This window comes from Struthio camelus, chromosome 3 (assembly GCF_040807025.1).
Source record: "Struthio camelus isolate bStrCam1 chromosome 3, bStrCam1.hap1, whole genome shotgun sequence".
Taxonomy (NCBI): Eukaryota; Metazoa; Chordata; class Aves; order Struthioniformes; family Struthionidae; genus Struthio; species Struthio camelus.
The window spans coordinates 34835916-34856226 of NC_090944.1; the positions used below are offsets into that span (position 1 = coordinate 34835916).

General features: G+C 38.3%; 1 protein-coding gene across 1 annotated transcript in view; it reads left to right on the forward strand.

The window, feature by feature from the left end:
• The window catches only part of MLIP (muscular LMNA interacting protein), a 121557-nt gene that overhangs the window by 73468 nt on the left and 27778 nt on the right, over window positions 1–20311 (forward strand). Inside the window, exons 7-12 of the mRNA XM_068936417.1 lie at window positions 4008–4070; window positions 4175–4258; window positions 4353–4412; window positions 6165–6209; window positions 11800–11844; window positions 18796–18921. Coding sequence (XP_068792518.1) covers window positions 4008–4070; window positions 4175–4258; window positions 4353–4412; window positions 6165–6209; window positions 11800–11844; window positions 18796–18921 — 423 coding nt within the window. The remainder of the gene's footprint in view (window positions 1–4007; window positions 4071–4174; window positions 4259–4352; window positions 4413–6164; window positions 6210–11799; window positions 11845–18795; window positions 18922–20311) is intronic.

A 20311-nucleotide genomic window follows, 5' to 3' on the forward strand; every position in this document is an offset into this window, starting at 1 on the left:
GTCAAATTGCCATTTGACTAACTTCAAGAAAGTCTAAAATAGTCTTTCCGAATGACTTTACACCTTAGAAAAACTCCGATGATCTAGGAATTGCATCTCATTGTCTACACAGAAGACTGACTGGCAGTGCAGTGTATTTCCTTCATCAAAAATTCAGAGGATCTGAAATGCATTTTCCTCCTCATGCTGGAGAAAAATGAGTTATTTTTCATGAAAGGAGAGAAATGCTTTTAACTGAGCAAATATGGCAGGGATCCACTGTACTGGAGACCCAGCTTCAAGTTCCTGTCTTGCGGGAGTTTTTATCTATTGTATTATTAAATACCCTCTGGTATAGGGGTAGGTCATGTCAAATGTAGATTCAAGTCCCTCCTTGAAATCACACGACAGGAACTTGGACACCGAGATTTCCCCATGTCAGATGAGAGACCTAACTGGTAGACTGTTGCCTATTATCACGTATGTCAGGTTCATCCTGGACCTGAAAACCATTTCTGACAACATTTTGTAAATAATATTTTGATAAAAATAGATTGAATTTTTTCCCCGAGTACTTCTGGTGTGCACATACTAGCTGAATTTCTTACATCAGGATTACGTATTCATGTCAAAGAAAGGAATGCTTCTTGAAGCTAGAGAGCAATACCTAGCGGTTAGAAAAAAGGGAAATTGTGCAGTCCTAGAGGGCTTTGGCTGGACTTAGTTCATCTGTAACAATAGCGGAGCTTACCAATGTAGGAGCAATCTCTGAGCTCCCTCTCTCTTTCAAAGATGTTGTAGCTGTTAATATTAATTATTTCATAAGAGGAAAAGTAGTCAGGCTTTTTCAGTAGCATTTTCCATGATCTTTAAGAAATAGTTAAGGGAACTGATGGTAAGTGAAGTTCCATTATATAGAAGGAATCTTTTCATGTTATGAGGGCTTGGGAAAACTTATTGATGGGAAAAATATGCAAGAGAAATAGAAGATAAAAACTTCCTATGCTTTGCTCAGCACAGGGTTTTGGTAAGTCAAATAGTAAGAAGGAAGCTGTGGCAGATCCAGGTTACAGTATTTTTTTTTTTCCTACAATTGATGTGGTTCATTGATGGATAAAACAATGCTCAACATTTTCTACGTTTTTCAAGACCTTTCACTCTTTTACCAAAATATTGGAGATTGTGTTCAGGTCGTTTATCAGTAACATTTCTTCTCTGATAGAGCATTAGCAGTCAAATAGCTTGGGGGAAAAAGGAGGGAGGCATTGTAGTCATCACTGACGTCAACGGCATGTACGCATCACACCCCAAAGTTGCCTTTCACAGGGATAAAATTAGCAGTTCAGCAAGTGGCTATTTCATCTGCACATTTAAATTCTGTCATAAATACATTTTTATTCTCTAAATTACACTATTCTTTTAAATTGTGGCCCCGTTACTGTTTTCCATATATAATCAAAAAATTGGAATTTCTAAATGGGAATATTATGCTTTTCATATTGTTAGACCATCGGCATAGGGAGCAAAGCTTGAATACCGTTGATAGCACTAATCAACAGTACTGCCGATAACACTAATACTGTAAATTAATCATAACATTACTGTATGATAAGTCCAGTAATGAGTTCAGAAATGCCAGTAGTACTTTTTTAATCCTACATTTTTCTCTATGTGGAAATGTAAAAAGAATGCACTGTTGAAAAAAATATTCAGTTTCATTTTGAAAAACTACCAACATATTAAACAGAACCATTTTTGTAGAGACATTAGCTATGCCTGAAATCTAGTGGTCTTTATTTCTTCTTTTTATTTGGAGAATTCAGACTGTTCTTGTGGAAAAAAGGGATAAAAAAATAGTGAAAGAAACTAGATAGATCACTTTATAATTTTTCTTCCTCAAGGATTCAAAAAGGAACAAGAACACTGTGAGTTTCTCTAGAGTGGCTGCTGTATTGTGGCAGCCTTTCACAGGGATCCTTGAACTCAGAGTCCTTGTTGCTGCACTCACCTGAGTTCTTCTGTAAAAGTAGGCTACAAACTTCAAAGGTATTTGGGATCCCATTTTCTATTGAAAGCAATGGACATTTTGTACTAAAATTATCCAGGCTCCAAAAGTCTTGATTCTTAACACAGACTTGTGTATGTGGCTATAACTCTTCTAGAAAGTCTGCTTAGTAGCTTCTGGGTAACTGTTTCCAAATGTGTTCAGCCTTTGCCATTGCCTCGGTGAAGCAAATATAAAGAGAAATATATATTTTTTCTCAATGATTAATGTATTATGTGTATTATCCTACTGATTTCTTTTCTTTTTTTTTTAAAGAGCTTAGCAAATTCCCCTTTCTAAATGTGTGACTGATTGAAACTGCTTAGCAAAATAGGTTACTTTTTCTCATTCACATTCAGACTTATCATCTCATATAAGAATTGTGGCCCTAATAGGAACTGGAATGACTCTTCCACTTCCTTTTACATTTTACAGCGTCATTTTATGTTTTCCAGGAGGATTTTATTCAGGTTGGAGCGGAACTGGGGACAAAGTGCTGGAGTGTAGCATTGAGCCCCTGTAATGTCCTCTTCTACAGATCCGTCTGTTGACCTGCGAATTTTGCTAGATAGCAGCAATGAGACGGCAGAGTTGAGAAAGAGATTAATTTCTTCATATTCTATCTCAGGAAAAGATGACATTAATTTCTGTATGTCAGACAGGATTTTAAGGACCTATATCATTCTTTTACTTTTTTTTTTTTTTAATTACAACTATGTAAGGGCCATAGGTTTCTCTAGAGTTGGAGGGGAGGGAAGAAATGTGTTTGGGAAGAAGCTACCTCTTCTTTTTTTCTTACTGTACACTCTGATATAAGACATGATGTTCCATAAATGTGCTTCTATGTTGGCAGAATTATTTGCAGGTGGTATTAAAAATAATAACAAAAGTAAACTATCACTACCTTTTCAATTATGAATACCTAGACCTATGCTGTCAATAGCTGGGCAAGAAAAGAAAAAAGAAACTGTACTCAGTAAAATTACATTCAAAAAAAGAATTACTTCATTACATGCTTATTTTCTCTTTCTTAAAGATTCTGTAATTTTCTTTTCAGCTCCATGTATGCATTCTGTGATTGGCAGCCCTGCTATGTACCACACTGAGATCAGTTTGTTGCCACAAAATCCCACATGCCTGAAAAGTGGAGTGTTCCTAGCTTTATAGGCAGACTCTTTTTTGCTCTTATTATCATTTATTTTTGCATATAACTAATAAAATGAAACATCAGAGAAACATAATATGCTAAACAAAAAATATACAAACCCTGCTGATTCCTCCTGAGTAGTTCAGATTCATTCATCAGCATGATTCCAGAGTAATTTTTGGTCTCGGCATGGAGTCTATTTGAAAATGGTTTCAAAGCAAAAATGGGTGATGGCAGTGAGAGTGTGCCTCACAGACTCTGGAAGAAGATTAAAAGGGAACTGAGTGCTGAAGTGAAATTTGGCTTTTGTGGGTGTTCCAAACTTCCTGAAAAGATGAGGGATCTGCAGACTGACTCCCACTATTCTCAAACTTGATCCAAGTATGGATGTTGGAAGGCTGGAGATATATTCAAAAACAAAGAAACCTTTGTTTTTTTTGGAGAGTTTGTGGACGTTGTATAAGTCCAAAAACATTAGGCACCATATTTGTTGCCACACGGGATCACTATCAATTGGCACTTTTTAAAGAAAACAACTACTGAAGGAAACTTCGGTAGGAAAGGACAAATTAACCTGGTAGTTTCAGATCTTTAAACAGAGAGCGAATTCATCCAACTTTACTTTCCATGAAATTCTCACTCTTTACCAAAAACCCTCTAATTCAGGATCAGAGGATGGTAACCTGAAGAATCTTACTAAACTTGTAATTTCTTCTTTTTCAGTATTTCCCTGGTCAAATGAAAAGGTCCATATATGGAAATGCAAAATTGCAAAAAGTGTTTGTTTTTTACTTTAAGTTTGAACTCAGTGTAACAATGAAATCTTTTTGACTGTAGGCATTAGAAGAGCCAACCAAGACCGCTTTGACTGAAGGTACCACTTTGGACACTCACTCAGAGGTAGTACTGTTATATCTCTTCCAAATCTCTGCCAAATCTCTTCCAAATCTCTATTTCAAAATACAAAGCAAAGGCTGATCGAGTGATGCTTCTTCCTTTTTCAGATGTGCTCCCCTGCCCAACTTAGACAACAAACAGAAGAGTTGTGTGCTGTCATTGACCAGGTCCTACAGGATCCATTGCCTATGGTAATCCATCATTATGTGAGACTGACTTTTTCTATTCCTTTCTTTTCCGCTCATCATTAATGAATTTTGTGCTCTTTTGAAAATCATTTTTCAGCGCCGATGTGAATCTTCTCCAAGTTTCTTGCAGATGACCTCGGAGTCAGATGTTGGCAAGGTAAGCGAATGAGACTACCTGCACATCAAAAAAAATCTGTGCAGGTGATCACCAAAGCAAATCAAATCAAGACTGTAAAGCCTATGACAACAGAAAGCTGCAGTTAAAGGATGCAACATCAGTGGAAGTGTTTGGTGTTTTAAAAGATATGGAAGGATAGAGCTGTAACCCTGGAGCCACTGCAGTCTTTATTGCAGGATGCTTTCCCAAAGTCAGAAGTAGTAATATTATGAAAGAGAAGTTGTCCATTATTCATAAAGTTTCAGAGGCTAGGATCTATGAGGAAGAAATGCTTCATACCTTACCTTCCGTACTGCAGAATCTCTGACCTTGCACCAGATTTTGTGCCATCTGTGGGTCATAACTACAGAGGAGGTAAGGTTTCTAGCTTCAGTGATTGAAAACATCTTTCATAACAAAATTTTATTCATATTCGGTACCAGTTTCAAATACAGAGATCATTCATATGAATAAATAGAAGCTCTTAAGTGCTGATTTCCTTTTAATTCTAGCCACTCACAGCAGAATCTATCTTCTACATCCATTCACCCTGGATAACTCAGCAACAGGTAGTGAGAGACAGAGACAACTTTCTATTCTGATGTTAAACTTCTAATTGAAATAAACTCTCTCTGTGCCACTTCTGGGTTCACAAGGATGACCAACCAAGAGAGGATAGAACTGTACTCTATTTGCCCCAGGTGAATTCAACTTGGTCTGGGCAGCTATAGGAAAGTGAAATGCCAAAAATCCAACTGAAAATGGGAGAAAAGGGATTTTTGGCAGAAGGACACATCAAAAACCTTTCCAAGCTAATAAACTCAACCTCTCCTACACAATGTCCAATCCACTATGCAAAAATAGGGCACAGAAGCGGTATTCTTGAGTATGTATATTTTATGCACTCTTCAAACTTCATTTTCATTTTTTGAAATTATTTCTGTCAAGTAGTATGCAGTGGTGAATCAGGCTTCAGGCAGCTGAAAGAGGGATATAGGACAGTGGCTGAGAAAGTAGAAAGAGACTTATATTCAAGAAATGTTTTCCAGTGCCCACACTGAATTCAATGTGGTTAAGACGCTACTACCAAGTCGGACTGCAGAGCTATAGGATCCAAAACCTTCTTCCTTGGGTCTACTCACTTGAGTGGACAGGCATCAGTCAGCAATAAGTAAATCATATAAAGAGGAAATAAATGAGCTTAACAGGATGCAGTGTAGGGTACAAAGGTAAAGGTTGTGAAGATTTCAGAATAAGAGATTAAAGCATTTAAATCGAAGGTAAAAGGGAGTCATAGAGGGGAAGAAAAAAGTGTGTTCCATATAAATGTTTAGAAATAGCATGGATGAGGAGAAGAGTCAGATGAAAGCGAGTTCTTGCAAATGAGAAAATGAAAGAAAGTCAGTTTTATGCTATTTTGTGAGCAAACGTAAGCTAAATCTCATGGGGCAATCACACCTGTGGTTGTCTATTAATATGCATTTTATCATGAGAGTCCTCAGAGATAACTTAAAGGTCGGCTTTAGTAGAGCGAGATCAAATTTTGTCACATAAAAAAAATGAAATGGTAATTTCAATTATTAACATTTAAAGGAAGATTTTAATAACCTTATTCTCATGTATCTCTTTCTGGCCAACTTCAAACCGAAGTTTTCTAGAGTTAGAGCAATTAATAACTTGCCATCATTAGGAAAAACTCTCTGAGGTGCTCCTCAATTCTTTGCTGTTAATGTGTGTTTATTTTGTATACAGTCGTCAACAGCAATGCACAGAGCAGCTGGACGCGAAACCAGATATGTAAGTACTTTTATAATGACTTTATATTTTACATGCAGAAATATCTAATTTTGTATGGCTCCTCATCTTGCTGCTGCACTAGAGGAGTCAGCACGGAGCAGACACAGGCATCTACTCATGTCGTGAGGTATGTCGTGCCTCTAGCATGGAGCAAGCAGGTCAGGGCACTGACGACTGAGACATGAAATGTTTTACCACTGCTCTAAATTCATCATATCTATAATCTTCAGTGTGTGTCTATTGGTAATTTTGCCTATGTGAATATGATGCTAAAATTAATTTACTTACACTTTTTTATTGTATTTTGCTTTGAGCTCAGGGCAGGAGCTCAGATATTTGGCAGACTATTACAGGTGCTGAAGAGGTTAATTGTACAGAATTAGTCTGCACTGTGGAGGACTTGCTTTAACAGAAGTCCTTTGGTCATTGACGATCTGAATTTGGGGTTGACCCAAATTTTTCCTTTCGAGGTGTAGAGCTGGCTGAAAACTGACAGTTTAGCCTCTTTAAAAGAAGCTATTTTGTCACATGCACACACATTCCAATGTATAAAGAAATTCTCTATATTAAGTCATCAGCTCGATTACTGGAACATTAAACTCAATTATCATTTTAATTCTGACTAGCACAAGCAGTTACTGCATGTTCTACATTTTACTTAAAATTCATCTAGTTTTTTGGTGAGAAATGTCTGCTTACTATTCATCATTCAGCCTTTCTATCAAACCCAGGATCAAAGCAGTGCCAGCCAAAGCAATAGAGACCTTCTAGTTTTCTGCCAGCACAATGCTTGAATGATCAGTTCAACTTTGTTTCTTGAATGTGGTGATACACATATTTTATTACATACTGAGATTTTAACTTGACAGATTGTGCTGGCTCATATTAATTAGAAAGGAGATTGGAAGAGTGTTTTTTAATGAAATAAAAGATCATGTTTCAAAGCTAGTCTGTGAGAAGAGGATATGTACCGCTGCCACTCCAGTGCAGATCTCCAGCTCTGAAAACTATGTCTGAACTATACCTATACAGCATGATTTCAGGCATCTGACTTATACGTTTAATGATACAGTTAGATTTTCTTTGCTTGCAAAATCACTTTCATAAAATTTTCCTTCCGGTCTCTCTTGGAAATTTCCAGATAACTGAAACGGATCAATATTTTTAAAATATTTTAAAAATCTGTATAGCAATAATGGAGAGGTTTGTGGGGAAGCTACCTTTTCTTATAAGTTGTACAAATGTGTTGAATTTTTTCATGTCAAACAGCAAAGCAGATGATTCTTAAAATCTTTTGCATGTTTTTTACTAGCATCTCTTTAGATAGCTATTCTCATTAACCACCCTTCTGCCTGAGTTAATTTATTTTATGTTTGGTCTCCATATATATATATAAATGTGGTACCCTGCTCTAACTTATTATGGTTTTTAGGAAAACGACTACAGTCATTAAGGGAGCTTTTAGGCCTGAAGGGATATCAGTAAATTCCATGTAGCTAAAAGGCCTGATTTTCTGAATGTTTCTAACACAGTCTGCCTTTCAAGCCCCGTATTATGCCCAGGGGAGCTGCCTCTCCTGTGGTTTCCTTTCGTTGTCCGTCCCGAGCTGTAATTTCCCCTGAAGCCTGCTGCAATTCATCCATGCCGTGGTGGTGCCCAAGCCCTGCTGCGGTCCTGGCTTTCCCTTGCCTCCATCACCACTGCATGGGGCACTGGGGTGCCCAAGGAACAGCAGGGTGACCCAAACCACCCTGGTAGCTAACCTACTTACGCTCCCATGACTTTCTTTGCCACCTCAGTGTAACACGTAAATACTATTTCTGTTCTAGAAGATAAACCATGCCAGGCTTGTCCTCTGGCCCTGAGGGTGGGGGCCCAGGGCGTTGATTTTCTGTACAGTTGTCTTCTTCCCTTTCCCTTCTTCTTTCCTCCCCTTGAAAGGACTCTCCAAAACAACCCTCTTGATGGCTTCACCCCAACATCTAAAGGGGAGCAATATGCTCCCTCATATCATCCATACCATGCTAGAGGACTGTCTGGAACAGGAGTGGCCCAAAATCGTGCAAGGGAGTGCGCTAACAGTTAAATAAAAAGGACAATCCCAGGCCAAAGCCTGAGCCTACGTTTGCTGTTTTTTCTTGATTAGCAAAGATATAGCCCAGGGCCAATGTTACTTAGCAGTAAGGGCAAGATGTCTGTTTCAAAACAAGATGTCTATTTTGAGCCGTCAAATAATTTCTCTGATAGAAATCAAGAGCTGAGTATTGTAAGGATGTTTGCTATCATAATAGCAAACCGTGAGTTCCCCCAGGAAGCTTCCTATCCCACGTTGTGTCACTTGAGCTGTCTATGATTTTCAATTAGTCACTTTTTTAGTGAATTTTTTTTTCCTGAAGCAGGCTTTTAGTTTATTCAGCTGAATTCATTTTACTGGAAAAGATCAATATGGTAATTTAGCAATATAGTTATTTCTTTTTGTATGTATGATGTCTGATACTGAGTGCCTGTTGAAAAGTGGCCTACAGTGTGTTCTTGGTTAAAAGAAAAAAGTTCAATTTATCTGTCAGTCAGGTATAGCAAAATCTGTCATCCTGCTAAAGTTTTACATGGAGCAGCAGACAACACAGACGTGTTGAATCAAAGCTTATCATTTAAGAATTAAAATGGCCTTGATTTGCCTTTGTCTCAATGACTGCTTGACTTTACACCCACTTTTTATCTTTTCTATAGATATAAATGACGGTAAAAATTGCAAGAGATGATTGCATAAAAAGTACTGAAAAAGGCCTGACTTCAGTGAAGCTATAGTGTTTTGTACCACTTAAAAATCAAGTACTACAGTTTTCATTCAACAATTTTTTAAACCATATGAAGATCTTTGATACAGTTCCATTCATCATTTTATATGGTGCATCTCTGTTGGCTTTAGTGATGACATTGCTGATTCGTAGTGATATAATTATTCTCTAAATAAATGACTTTTATGGGTATTGATTGCCCTAATATATACCTAATCATTTTATTTCCATTTAATTACTGTCACCGAGAAAAGCCTTTTTATCTTTTTGTCTTTTGACCCCTCTTACAATTATTTTTAAAGCTACTCCCAGTCTTTTTAAAGTTATTTCCAGTTGCTAATTGGAATAATTAACATGCCTATTGTTGCAATTTTTTCTGTTTTTCAGTTCTAAAAAAAAAGATTTTTTAATGTCATCGACATGAAATGCTGAGAAGTGAAAAATGAGTGAGCATGATATAGCTTAAAAGGTTCAGGGATACACACAGACATGCAGAAACAACTTCTTTTTTTATTCGTGGTCTGCTATACTTATATACATTTCAGATATCTCCTTTAAAATTAGATTTACTGTTATTTTGCACCATGGGGAAGTGGCAGCAGCTTGTGTCTGCAGCTTGTTCTCAAGTGCTTTGATGTTTTTAAGTTTACAGGGAGATAGGCTGTCATAGTTCATTGATGGCATGTAAGAGAAACCATAATATATAAGTAACCACCAGTGCAAACTCTAGTTTACTCAGCCAAGAACAAATGTATTTCTTGTAGGTTTAATGCTAAATTACAGCTATCCCTGTGTGGGTAAGACACTTTTCTTCATCAGTGATTGCGTTTGGAGATGTGAGTGTTGTCAGCGAGGAGTTTGGTACAATGACTTGTGGAGAAACTGTTCTCACCAAGGTCGCAGGAGTGCAGCCAACTGGTCAAGAGAGTCATTAATCATCTCTGTTTAGCACCTGTGGGGCCACATCTGGAGTTCTGTGTCCAGTTTTGGGCTTCCCAGCACAAGAAAAGACACTGATATGCTGGTGTGAATCCAGCAGAGAGTCTCCAAGATGATTAGGGTGCTGGAGAGCATTACAGATGAGTAGGGGCTGAAAGAGCTGGAATTCCCTCTGTCCTTGGAAATATTCAAAACTGAACTGGACAAAGCCCTGAGCAACATCATCTAGACCTCCCTCCTCTCTGAGCAGGGATTGGACCTCCAGACGTCCCTTCCAACCTTAGCTACTCTGTGAATCTGTAGTATTGGTGGAGAAAAGGGTGCCTGACTAATCCTTGGCCAAATCTCTGCAAAGTTTCTGTCACTGAGGAACAACAGAAGACCTTATTCTTCTCTCTCCAGAACTGCTTTTCTTCTTGAAGCCAGCAGAAAAAAGTAGAGCTGAATCAATCAAAATCTGACTGTAGTATCCTTTCTACAAAGCGCACAGGCTGTAACTGCACTGGCCTGTCTTTACTACAGCTAGATGTACATCAAGCTAGTACTTGATTATAACTCGTACTTTTTTACCACTGTATTACAGAATATTCGCATTTTTGAGTCTCAAGGCCTCCAAATCATACCTGCATTAAGGAAGGGCACGTTATTTCTACAGAATCATTGAGTTATCCAGCAGAATAGTATGGAGCTTGAGGGAGCTGATCAATGCACCAGAAATCCTGAATCTCACATAGTGAGAGCGAGTAGACATGTGGCATGTGACTATCTCACAAACGCACATAAATACAGTGGAGATGATTAGTGGATTGGATTGGAGCTTCTCGCCATGAGGAAAGGCTGAGAGGGCTGGCCCTGTTCAGCCTGGAGAATGGAAGACTGAGAGGTGATCTCATGAATGTGTACAAGTATCTGAAGGGAGGGTGTCAAAAGGATGGGACCAGACTCTTCTCCGTGGTGCCCAGTGACAGGACAAGAGGCAACGGGCCCAAACTGAACCACAGGCAGTTCCATCTCAACGTGAGGAAAAAATTTTCCTGTGAGGGTGACAGAGGCCTGGCACAGGTTGCCCAGAGAGGTAGTGGAGTCTCCTTTCCTGGAGATATTCAAAAGCTGCCCGGAGGCGATCCTGGGCAACCTGCTCTAGGTGACCCTGCTTGTGCAGGGAGGTTGGACTAAATGATCTCCAGAGGTCCCTTCCAACCTCAACCATTCTGTGAGTCTGTGATAAATACACTGCATTCAACACATTTGCCTACACCTTGAAAACAGGGCTTCTGTTGTTCAGTGTATATTCAGAAAAAGTAAATCCTGAATAGAGTTGTTATGTTTTTCATATTGTAAAGTCAGAAGGATGAGAAAACTGAACTGAGCTGTTCATACTATTGATAGTATTAATAATATTGATGTTGAAAAGTAGCAAACAATGGCAGGTTCGGAATTTACAGAGCATCAGGATTTACATTTTCTTTAAAGATGAACAAGTAAAATTTCGTTGCACTTCGAAAAAAGCACCCCTAAGACTTTAGCAAAAGACCAATTCGTATTCAGTTATACCTGGAGATAAACTGTGAATGACAATATTTTTACTTCCCTCACTGGTTGCATGTCATTGCATCAGTGACAAAAGCTTCTGTACCTACACATATTTTGTCTTTGTGTTTTTCTTTCTCTTAAAGCAGGCCTCAGAAAAATACAAGTGAAATGATGATTGTGAATATAATTACTTTTGCTGTCATTCAGGAACCATTAATCATCAGAGAAAATACTTATCCTTTTGGGTTATGTTCTTCCATCGTTATTATAAGCACTATGATATTGTAAGAAGTAATATTGTGTATATTTACTTTTTGCAGGCCAGTCTTTACAAATCAGCACCTGTGGTCACGGAGAGTAAGCTGGTATGTACTGCTCAGCTGTGCTACGCCATTTCTGAAAAATTTGTAGAAGCAAAAAATCTATAGTAATTGTTATTTCCCTCCTTAGCTCTTTGAGGAAAGTTGCAGTGAATATCCTCATACAAAGCTGTGTTGCTCCTGCGGAGTTACCTTGCTTTCCTCCGTCCTGAATAGATCCCTGTTTTAAATAGCTGTAATCCTTGACAGTATTTGTAAATACAGTGGACCAAATGACAAACCAGAGAGTCTTACTGAGTCCTGAGACGTATGATAACTTGACAGTCTACTGCTGTTTATCAACCACTTTTAATGTTCTGTTTTTTACAGCTTTGTTTATATACAACAACATTCTGACATCGTATTTTTTCACATAAGCTCATTTAAATCAAAGCCAGTTTAACTGGTGAAGAGCAAGAGTAAAATCATAGAAAGAAGGGGAGATTATGTTTCAGATTTTCATTTGAATTCTGACCACATTTTAGTCCCCTTGGGGCCAAACTTTCTGAACAAGAGTCAGAGGAGAAGTCATATAGTCTGTCCCAGTGATCACGACCACTAATGAACGCTTAGAGAAATAATGAGACGTCTGTGAGATTTTCCCCATTATATTTCAGCTAATGGAATTTTAGGGAGTTCCTGAATAAATTTTGTCTGCTAAGTAATTTTTGAGCAATTTGTCTTTCAAGTTACTTTCTGAACCTTGTTATACTTTGGTTTCTACAACACTCTGTAGCAACAAGATTTACTTTTAATTATGCACTGTGTGAAATAGTACTTTCCTTCTTTGTTTTAAATCAACTGCTTGCTCTCTGTTCTTATTCTGAGAGAAACAGTGAATAATTAGATGTTCTTTCTTTGCTTTTTGAGTGACATTCATAATTTTCTAGATGATATTAACCATAAGGCTCTTTCAGTCACCTCTTCTGCATGCTGAAGAGATGAAATCATTTAGTGTCTCTTTGGTACGGACACTGTCCCACATCTTTGAACATCCTTGTTTCTTTTTTCTGTATCTTTTTCAGGTTTTTGTTTTTTAAAACGAAATAATCTTTTAAAAGATGATTATGAGTGATTCATGATAAGAAAGTGCAAGGCCATATTAGAGCACTAACACCATACATAAGAATCCAGTTATCATTTCTTTATGAGTCAGGCAAATGAGGCAAAATTCGCACAGAGATGTTCTTCCATATCTTAATACAATGTTTATAGGTCTTTTTAGTTCATTATAATGCTCCGTCAGTCATATCTGGTTTTGAGTATGCAGTGGAAAGACCTATCAAAAGAAATGTATGTTTAGAAATAGTAGGAGAGGAGTCATCTTTACATGCAGAACTAAGACAGAATGGTATTTCCTTATTTTGTGAACAGGTTTAAATAAAAGTAACAGAAAGAACACAGTGCAATTTCTTATCTGTCAAGGAATTATGGACAGGGACTTGAGGCTGGATAGAGCTTGGGAATAAAATGATTGCAAAGGTTTTAAAAGGAAGAAAACGTGAGAGAAAATAGGTAACGGTCTTCAGGATACAGAAGTTAAAGTCGGAGTGTTCAAGTTAATATATATATGTATTTCTCCAGCTTAATCAGTTCTGGGGCATTTTGGATGTGACCTGACATCTCAAAGTGATTTTTCACTAATTCATTCACTTTGAAGCTCACATATTATTGAGATCCCTGTCTTTCCTACATTTAAAGCTGTTGAGTCCAAAGCAACATGAAATGAATTAAAACTTGGCTGACAATACTAAACCCTAAGAATTACGGCACAATTGCTTTAAAGTAAAATTGTACTAAGTTCAGCACTTTTTAAGACCCACTGCAGGTCAGAATGGCATCAAATGTAGTTGGCAGGCCCAGTGTATAATCAGAGTGTGGGGTGCATTTCTTCTTTTGCTGACTACCTGCCCACCTAATAGGATTTCATGGCCGTTAAGCATTGCTGAATGACTGCCTGAAGGTGGTTGTTTTTGTGGGAACACATCTATACTTTACCAAGTACCAAGAGGCAGGCATTGCTGATTTGAAATGTTTCAGTTTGCATTGCACAGTAAGTTAGGAAATAATAAAGCAGATTCTTGATAGGAAAATGTAAGTGAATGGAACTTAAATATGGTAAAAAAGTTTCCTAAAGGAAGGAGGGAAGCGGAGAGGGGAGCAGAGAGGGAGCAGCATCAGTACTAAGGGCTTGCCCTTCTCCCTGTCCTTGCCACCAGCCTGAGCAGGGAGCAGAGCCTGCACCGATGTGCTCCCTTTGCCGATCCCTTCCCCTGGGACAGTGGCAGAGATGAGCCCCTCTTCCACACTACTTTTGCTGTGAGTGTGTCCCTTTTCTCCATCTCTTTAAAGGAAGAAAAAACACATCCTTGCACTACAAGTGGAATGGAAAAGGATTAGGGCTAAGCCTGCCTTGGATGTTAGTATTGATTTAGTTTAGAAATGAGTCACTGGAAAGCATTATACTGTACACGTCCATACACATCTTGCTGAAAAATTCTGTTTCCTGAAACACAAATATTGCAATATGAACAAAAGTAAACACAACCTGAATTTCGAAGAGGTGATCGTCCTTGTTCTCTGTGCTCTGGTCCTGCTGCTCCTTCAGCGTGGAAGTGGAGAAAATAATTGTCCTTCCTTCCTCAGCTTTTCAAACTGATGTGAATAATTTACAGTTTAGCCACAGGGAGATGAAATCCTTCTGACTGTAATCATATGCCTTCACACCTTCAAATACACTAAAGCAGAACTTTACTGTAGCCTGACTGACTACATGGAATGTTTTATTGCATTGTTGCAAATCTAAGGTTTTTATAATTGTGCATAAATATCAACTAATAAGTTAAATAACATATTTCCCTCTGTGAGGATTAGTCTGTGGCACAAGAGAAATAACTGGGTAATATTTTAAAGTGAATCATCGTTCAACTAGACAAAGAATCTGTGTTTGTACTGTCACAGTAAAAAGCATCTTTTTACTGACTGTGGAAACTCTAATGCCCCTTCACGGCCAGGGAGACAGTTTTCACTATCTAAAAGCAGATGGTCCCGACAGTTTAGAGGATCCTTGGTGGCTCTCAGATGATTTGGGCTTCTCAGCACTTACAGAAGATGATAGCACTGGCTGGGGCATGCTGCCCCGTCCACCTCGGGATCACTTTCCCCAAAACTGTCTCAACAGTTTATTGGAAAGGACTGGGAATGGTTGCTCTTCATGAGGGAAATCTTTAGTTACGCCCTTTGGAGCAGAAGGCTTCTAAAGGGTAAGAAACCATGTGAATAGAAGAGCTGAAATATAGGGTATGCAGGCAAACAAAAGGACTCAGGGCTTGCTATTCATCAGTGGTCTGAGAGCAGAATGGAAAAGAGCAAGCTACGTCTTTTATCCTATGGATAGCTCTCCTGTGTTGTTAAATATTTTTGTCTGATCATGACATATTTTTTTAACTGTCTGGTGGCAAGCCGCTTCAGAACAGCACTGGGCTGAAAATATGCTAAAAAGCCAATCCTTCGCAAAGCATCAAGAAACAACTTTCTTGTTTACAGGCAAGCTGTTCAGGTGCCTAGAAGGGCTTAATGTCTAGGCAGTGACACAGAGCATCACACAGAGTGAGCGCAGTCATTGGTAGCTGCCCAAGGGTGTCTGGCACAGTATATTTTGGGGATCTACTCTGAATAAGGGGAAGCAACAGTGACTCAGGCAGGAGAAACATGGGAAAGAACTGGGACCTCAATCATTTGCAGCTGTTGGGAAGAAATAGTTTTAAGCAAGCTCTGAGAGACAACTAGTGCCATGACAACAGCATAGGAAATGAGAGGTGAACACGCACATTCACCTACTGGCAAGAAGCTCAGTTCTCTGACTTTCAGGACAAACAGCAAGCCCGCTTGTCTTCATGCAGCCAAAATATCTTCCATCTATCCCCAGACAGGGTGACCACATCTGTACATTGTATTGAGAGGTGCCCTGGCCCACCCTATCTTCTGATTTGTCCCTGGCCACTATGTGCTTGCTGGCCTGGGCCAGAACTGTGCTAGAGAGCACGCTGACACCGAGTCAGTACTTGAGCTTATTACGCCTTAGCAAATTGTGTGTGTTGGCAAATTGTGTTTAATTTGCTAACAGGGTCCTAGCCATGGCAGCACTTTGCAAGAGTAATAATTTAGCAATTATTATCGCTAAATAATAATAATTATTTACAATTTTTCAGTGTTGAGGTTGGAAGGCCAATACCTTCTCTGGCGAAATCAAGTCTTAGCTTGCTTCTTAGCACTGCCAGTTGTGTCATCCGCTGGCAAGGGAAGAGTTCATGTTTTTACTTTTGGAGCAAAGATATACATATAGCTTGGCAGGTAGCTAATAAAGTATTTCAGATTCTGTTTGCTGGCTAATATCTGTCACTCTATTGGCAGAGTCAGAAATAAATGTGTGACTCATTCAGCACTTGAGTGCACAGCGTTGTTTAGAAAATGCTTTCTTAGAAGCATTCTACAGCATGCTTTTGGAAAAGGTTTCCTGCATAAAGAGAATAGGTTATCCTTGATAATTTTAGGTGCCTCCATGGGCTTTTGATTGCTTGGTTACACGGTGTGGGGCAGTAAGGCTGCAGGTCCTTTGTCTGCATAATGATGACTTGATAACAACAACTGTAGCTTTCATTTTATCTTCATATTTACCTTTGTGTTGAAAGTCAGGGTCCTTCACTTTTGCAAACTCTTCCCAGAAGTCTTGAAGAGAAAAAAAAATCCTATATTCTGTGGTGATTCATAAAAAGACATAGTCACTAATTCCTGAATATACGTGATTAAATGAGCATTATATCTTTCATTAAATTGAATGGCATAATCAAAATGTCTCAGTTTTTAATGCAACTTGACGGTCATTACCCTTTTTATAAAATTAATGTCACCTCATGATTTGTTTTTTAGTTTTCAATTGAATATTTTTTCTTTTATTTGGTGAGACACATTAAAGGCCCAAACTTGGAGTGAGGGAAGAGGTAAAATACAAAGCTAAGGGAAGATATTTTGCTGCCTGTGCATTGTTATTCCCACACATGCGGAATGTGTTATCCCCACGCCTTTCCGTCTCTACCGTCTTCTGCTCAGCCCCTTGCCACTACTCTGCAGTTTCTCTTCGAGGCAGTGGCAAAAGCACAAGACCTGGGTACATTTATTGCCTTTCGTGCCTTTCCACTCCAGGCACCCCTCCTGCCTTATCTTTGCTGGATGCCTGAAGTTTCAATTTAAAGGTAATCCATAATGCGGTTTATATTATACATCCACCAATCTCACCTGTATCACTTTACACTTAACTTCAAAGCACTATTTGAAACACCTCAGTCAGATCACCTGTAATATTTCCATTACATTTGAAGGTTTACTTTTGCTGTTTGGCTTTTGCTAATGTAAGCTCACACTGCCACAGCAAGGGGCCGTCTTTCTTCCAGCTTTTCCTGTCCTGCTTTTTTCCAAAGCTATCTTTGTGCCAGATCTAGTGATCAGGCGGCATGTGCAGTGGGCCACAACTGAGCACCAAATTAGCAAAGAAAAAAGTTTTCATCCAGATGATTATGCATGATCCTTACCGCAGGCGTGAGGAATGGGGCAGGAACATATGGCTGGGCTGCTTAAGTTGTATAAGGTCATTTTTTTCCCTCTCCCTTTGTGTGTAGAGTAGGGGTTTCTTGTATACAAGCTCATTTGTCCTACACCTAAATCCTCCTAGTGCCATCTCTCTTTTCCAAACAGATTGCTTATTTGCATTACACTTGTAAATAGGCAGCATAGTATTATTAAATATACACTAAAACTCACAGATGTATCTGTTTATCTAATATATCTATGCATTTGTATACACTGTTGGGTAACGAATATGGGAAGCTGTGACAGTATCTATTTCTCACTTCCATTTCGGCAAATTGCCCTTCTGGGCAATAACCACAGTGGAAACTCCATAGCAGTCCTGTTGTTATCTATCAGTGGTGCCAAAAGAGTGCCCACTTTCTACTGTGTAGCCATGATAGAATATAACTGAGTTATTTAAAAGCTTAAATCTGATCACAGACCCTCACAGGATTTCAGTGCTTACCGAATTCCAATGAGAATATGTACTTTTTGCTCCCTTTTCTTTGCTTATCAAACAGGTTGCCTGTTTTAAAGCCATTCCCTAGACTCTCTTCAGAGTTTATGCCACAATCCATCATGTCAGAGTTTACTGTAAGAATTCTGAAAATCACAGATGTACCAACTTGACAAGTTAATTGACAATATTTTGGCTAGCTAGCAGCAAACCAAGAAGTTTTTTCTTAATTAAATAATCAGATTTATCTGAAATGAGGCATATCACACATCCACGCTAATTAAATTCTCTTAAGTTGTACTTTTCCAAAAGTGTTCTTAAAGATGCTATTAAAATGTAATGAACAATAACTAGTGTTTTCCCCTAGAAGTACTTTCTCCTAGCATGTTACCATATGGGTATAAGTTAAGGTAATGGCATCACATATTGACCTTCCTCGTTTTGCAGTGAACATTTGTTCACTGGTTCACAGGTGTCCAGAACGGAGTTTGCAGAGCGTAAATAGACATATGGATGTGCATAAAGTGACTTGATGAATTGATCAAGATGCGGCTGAACAGCCAGCAAAAACAGCCAGCAAAAACTATAAACAGTAGTTTTACAATCTAGTGTTTATTTTTATGTTAGAAACAAATAGATGCCAGTGATGAGGCTGCTGCGTGTAAAAACAGCTCTTCCCATTTTGGTCCACAATCGATAGTAAAAGCTATATGACATCTGAATAATTTTGGTGGTGAAATAGGATATTAATGCAATTTTAAAAATCTAGTCATTATAGCCTCACTGGAATTGACCTGTCTAACAAATATTCCACAAATTTTAAAGCTTTTCTCTTTATTTCCATCTCTTTTCTCCTGGATGTGCTATAGGTCAAGACAAAACCTGGTGTCATTCGTCCAGTGCTGGCGAAAGGAAAGAGTGCACTGAAAAAGGAGGACCCTTATCAACCAAACCCTTTTAAAAAGTACCTTGAAGAAACCAGTGATCAGGATACTGAGCAGGTGAGTGACTCTCACTTTGAAGTATTTTTCAGTTTTAGCTATGTTGTGTAAAGCTAATAGAATAGTCTTGGAGCCTTATTTTGCCCTGGTCTCTTGTTTTTCGAAAGTTAATTGTAGTGAGAATACATGACCAGATGATTCACTGAATGGTGCACACTTAGAGGTACAGAAAGCAGTAAGATTGTTTTGCAAAAAAAATTGTGAGCTTTGCTGACCTGTATAAAGTATTATCTCAAAGAAACTATCGGTAAATTGTTGTGTCATCCTATTCTTGTACAGTGGTGTTTGTGTATATCATTGTGAATTAAACCTTAGCTGCAATATGCAATTTGAATGTTGCTATAGGAACTTATTATTAACCTATACAGTATACTCTGAATCTTCCATCTGAAGGGTAGTAAAATGAAGCCAACAGTCCTCTTGTCAGACACGAAGTGAATATGATACCTTACTCATTGATTTTTTTTTACTTCCATATCTCTCTAATCACATTAGAGACAGACATTAGCAATGTCAGTCCTCTCTTCTTCCATTTTATGATTGAAATTTTTTAAAAATAGATTTTCATTTTAGTATTTTCTATTCCTCCTCATAACTGACTGAATCCTACTCTGACTTACTGTAGGACAGTCCTATTATTTCTCAAGAGTACTGCAGTGTTATAAACAGGAGATGATATATGTGTAGCATCAGTGAGTTCCAGCAACAAATATGGGTGGCATCAGAAGTACTTTTTTATAAACTGTAGAGTTTCGGTAAAGTATAGAAATGTATTTTTACCTACAGCTACTATTTGCAGCTAGAACTAGTTTTCAGTGGGAGATAAAACACTCAACATCTACTCCTCACTTGTAATGAAATTAACAGTCCCGATGCCTTTGTGATAACCACTCATTTGGAGTGCTGAAGATCCTTGCGTGTAATGCCAGAATATTTCTAGTTGCTCTGTAGATACTAAGTTATGTAAATATATAACATGTTTTAAATTACTGCACTATAAAAACACTATTTATTTCCTTTTTAGTACTGAATCTCAGCCAGTTACTTTGATCCCAGCTGTAGAATTATCTTGGTTTTATATAAAGACTCTACCATGTCTAGAGGCATAGACCTAATATTTGCAGAGAAAAAGACATAGAATGAAATTTTACTAGATGGGATGAGCTCCTCTGACAGCTCACTGTCCTGTGAAGTGACAAGTGTGCTGCGAACTCCATCTCTGCTCCTGACAGAAAGGTTTCTTTCTCCTCAAATCCTCCCTTCCACTGGTCTGAGTTTTTAGGAACTATACCAGCCTCTCAATATGACAGCAAATTAGCCCAGCAAAAAAGCCACAAATCAAATCAAAGAATATTTTCTGATGCTTAGTGAGTGGGTAGAGAAATTTTCC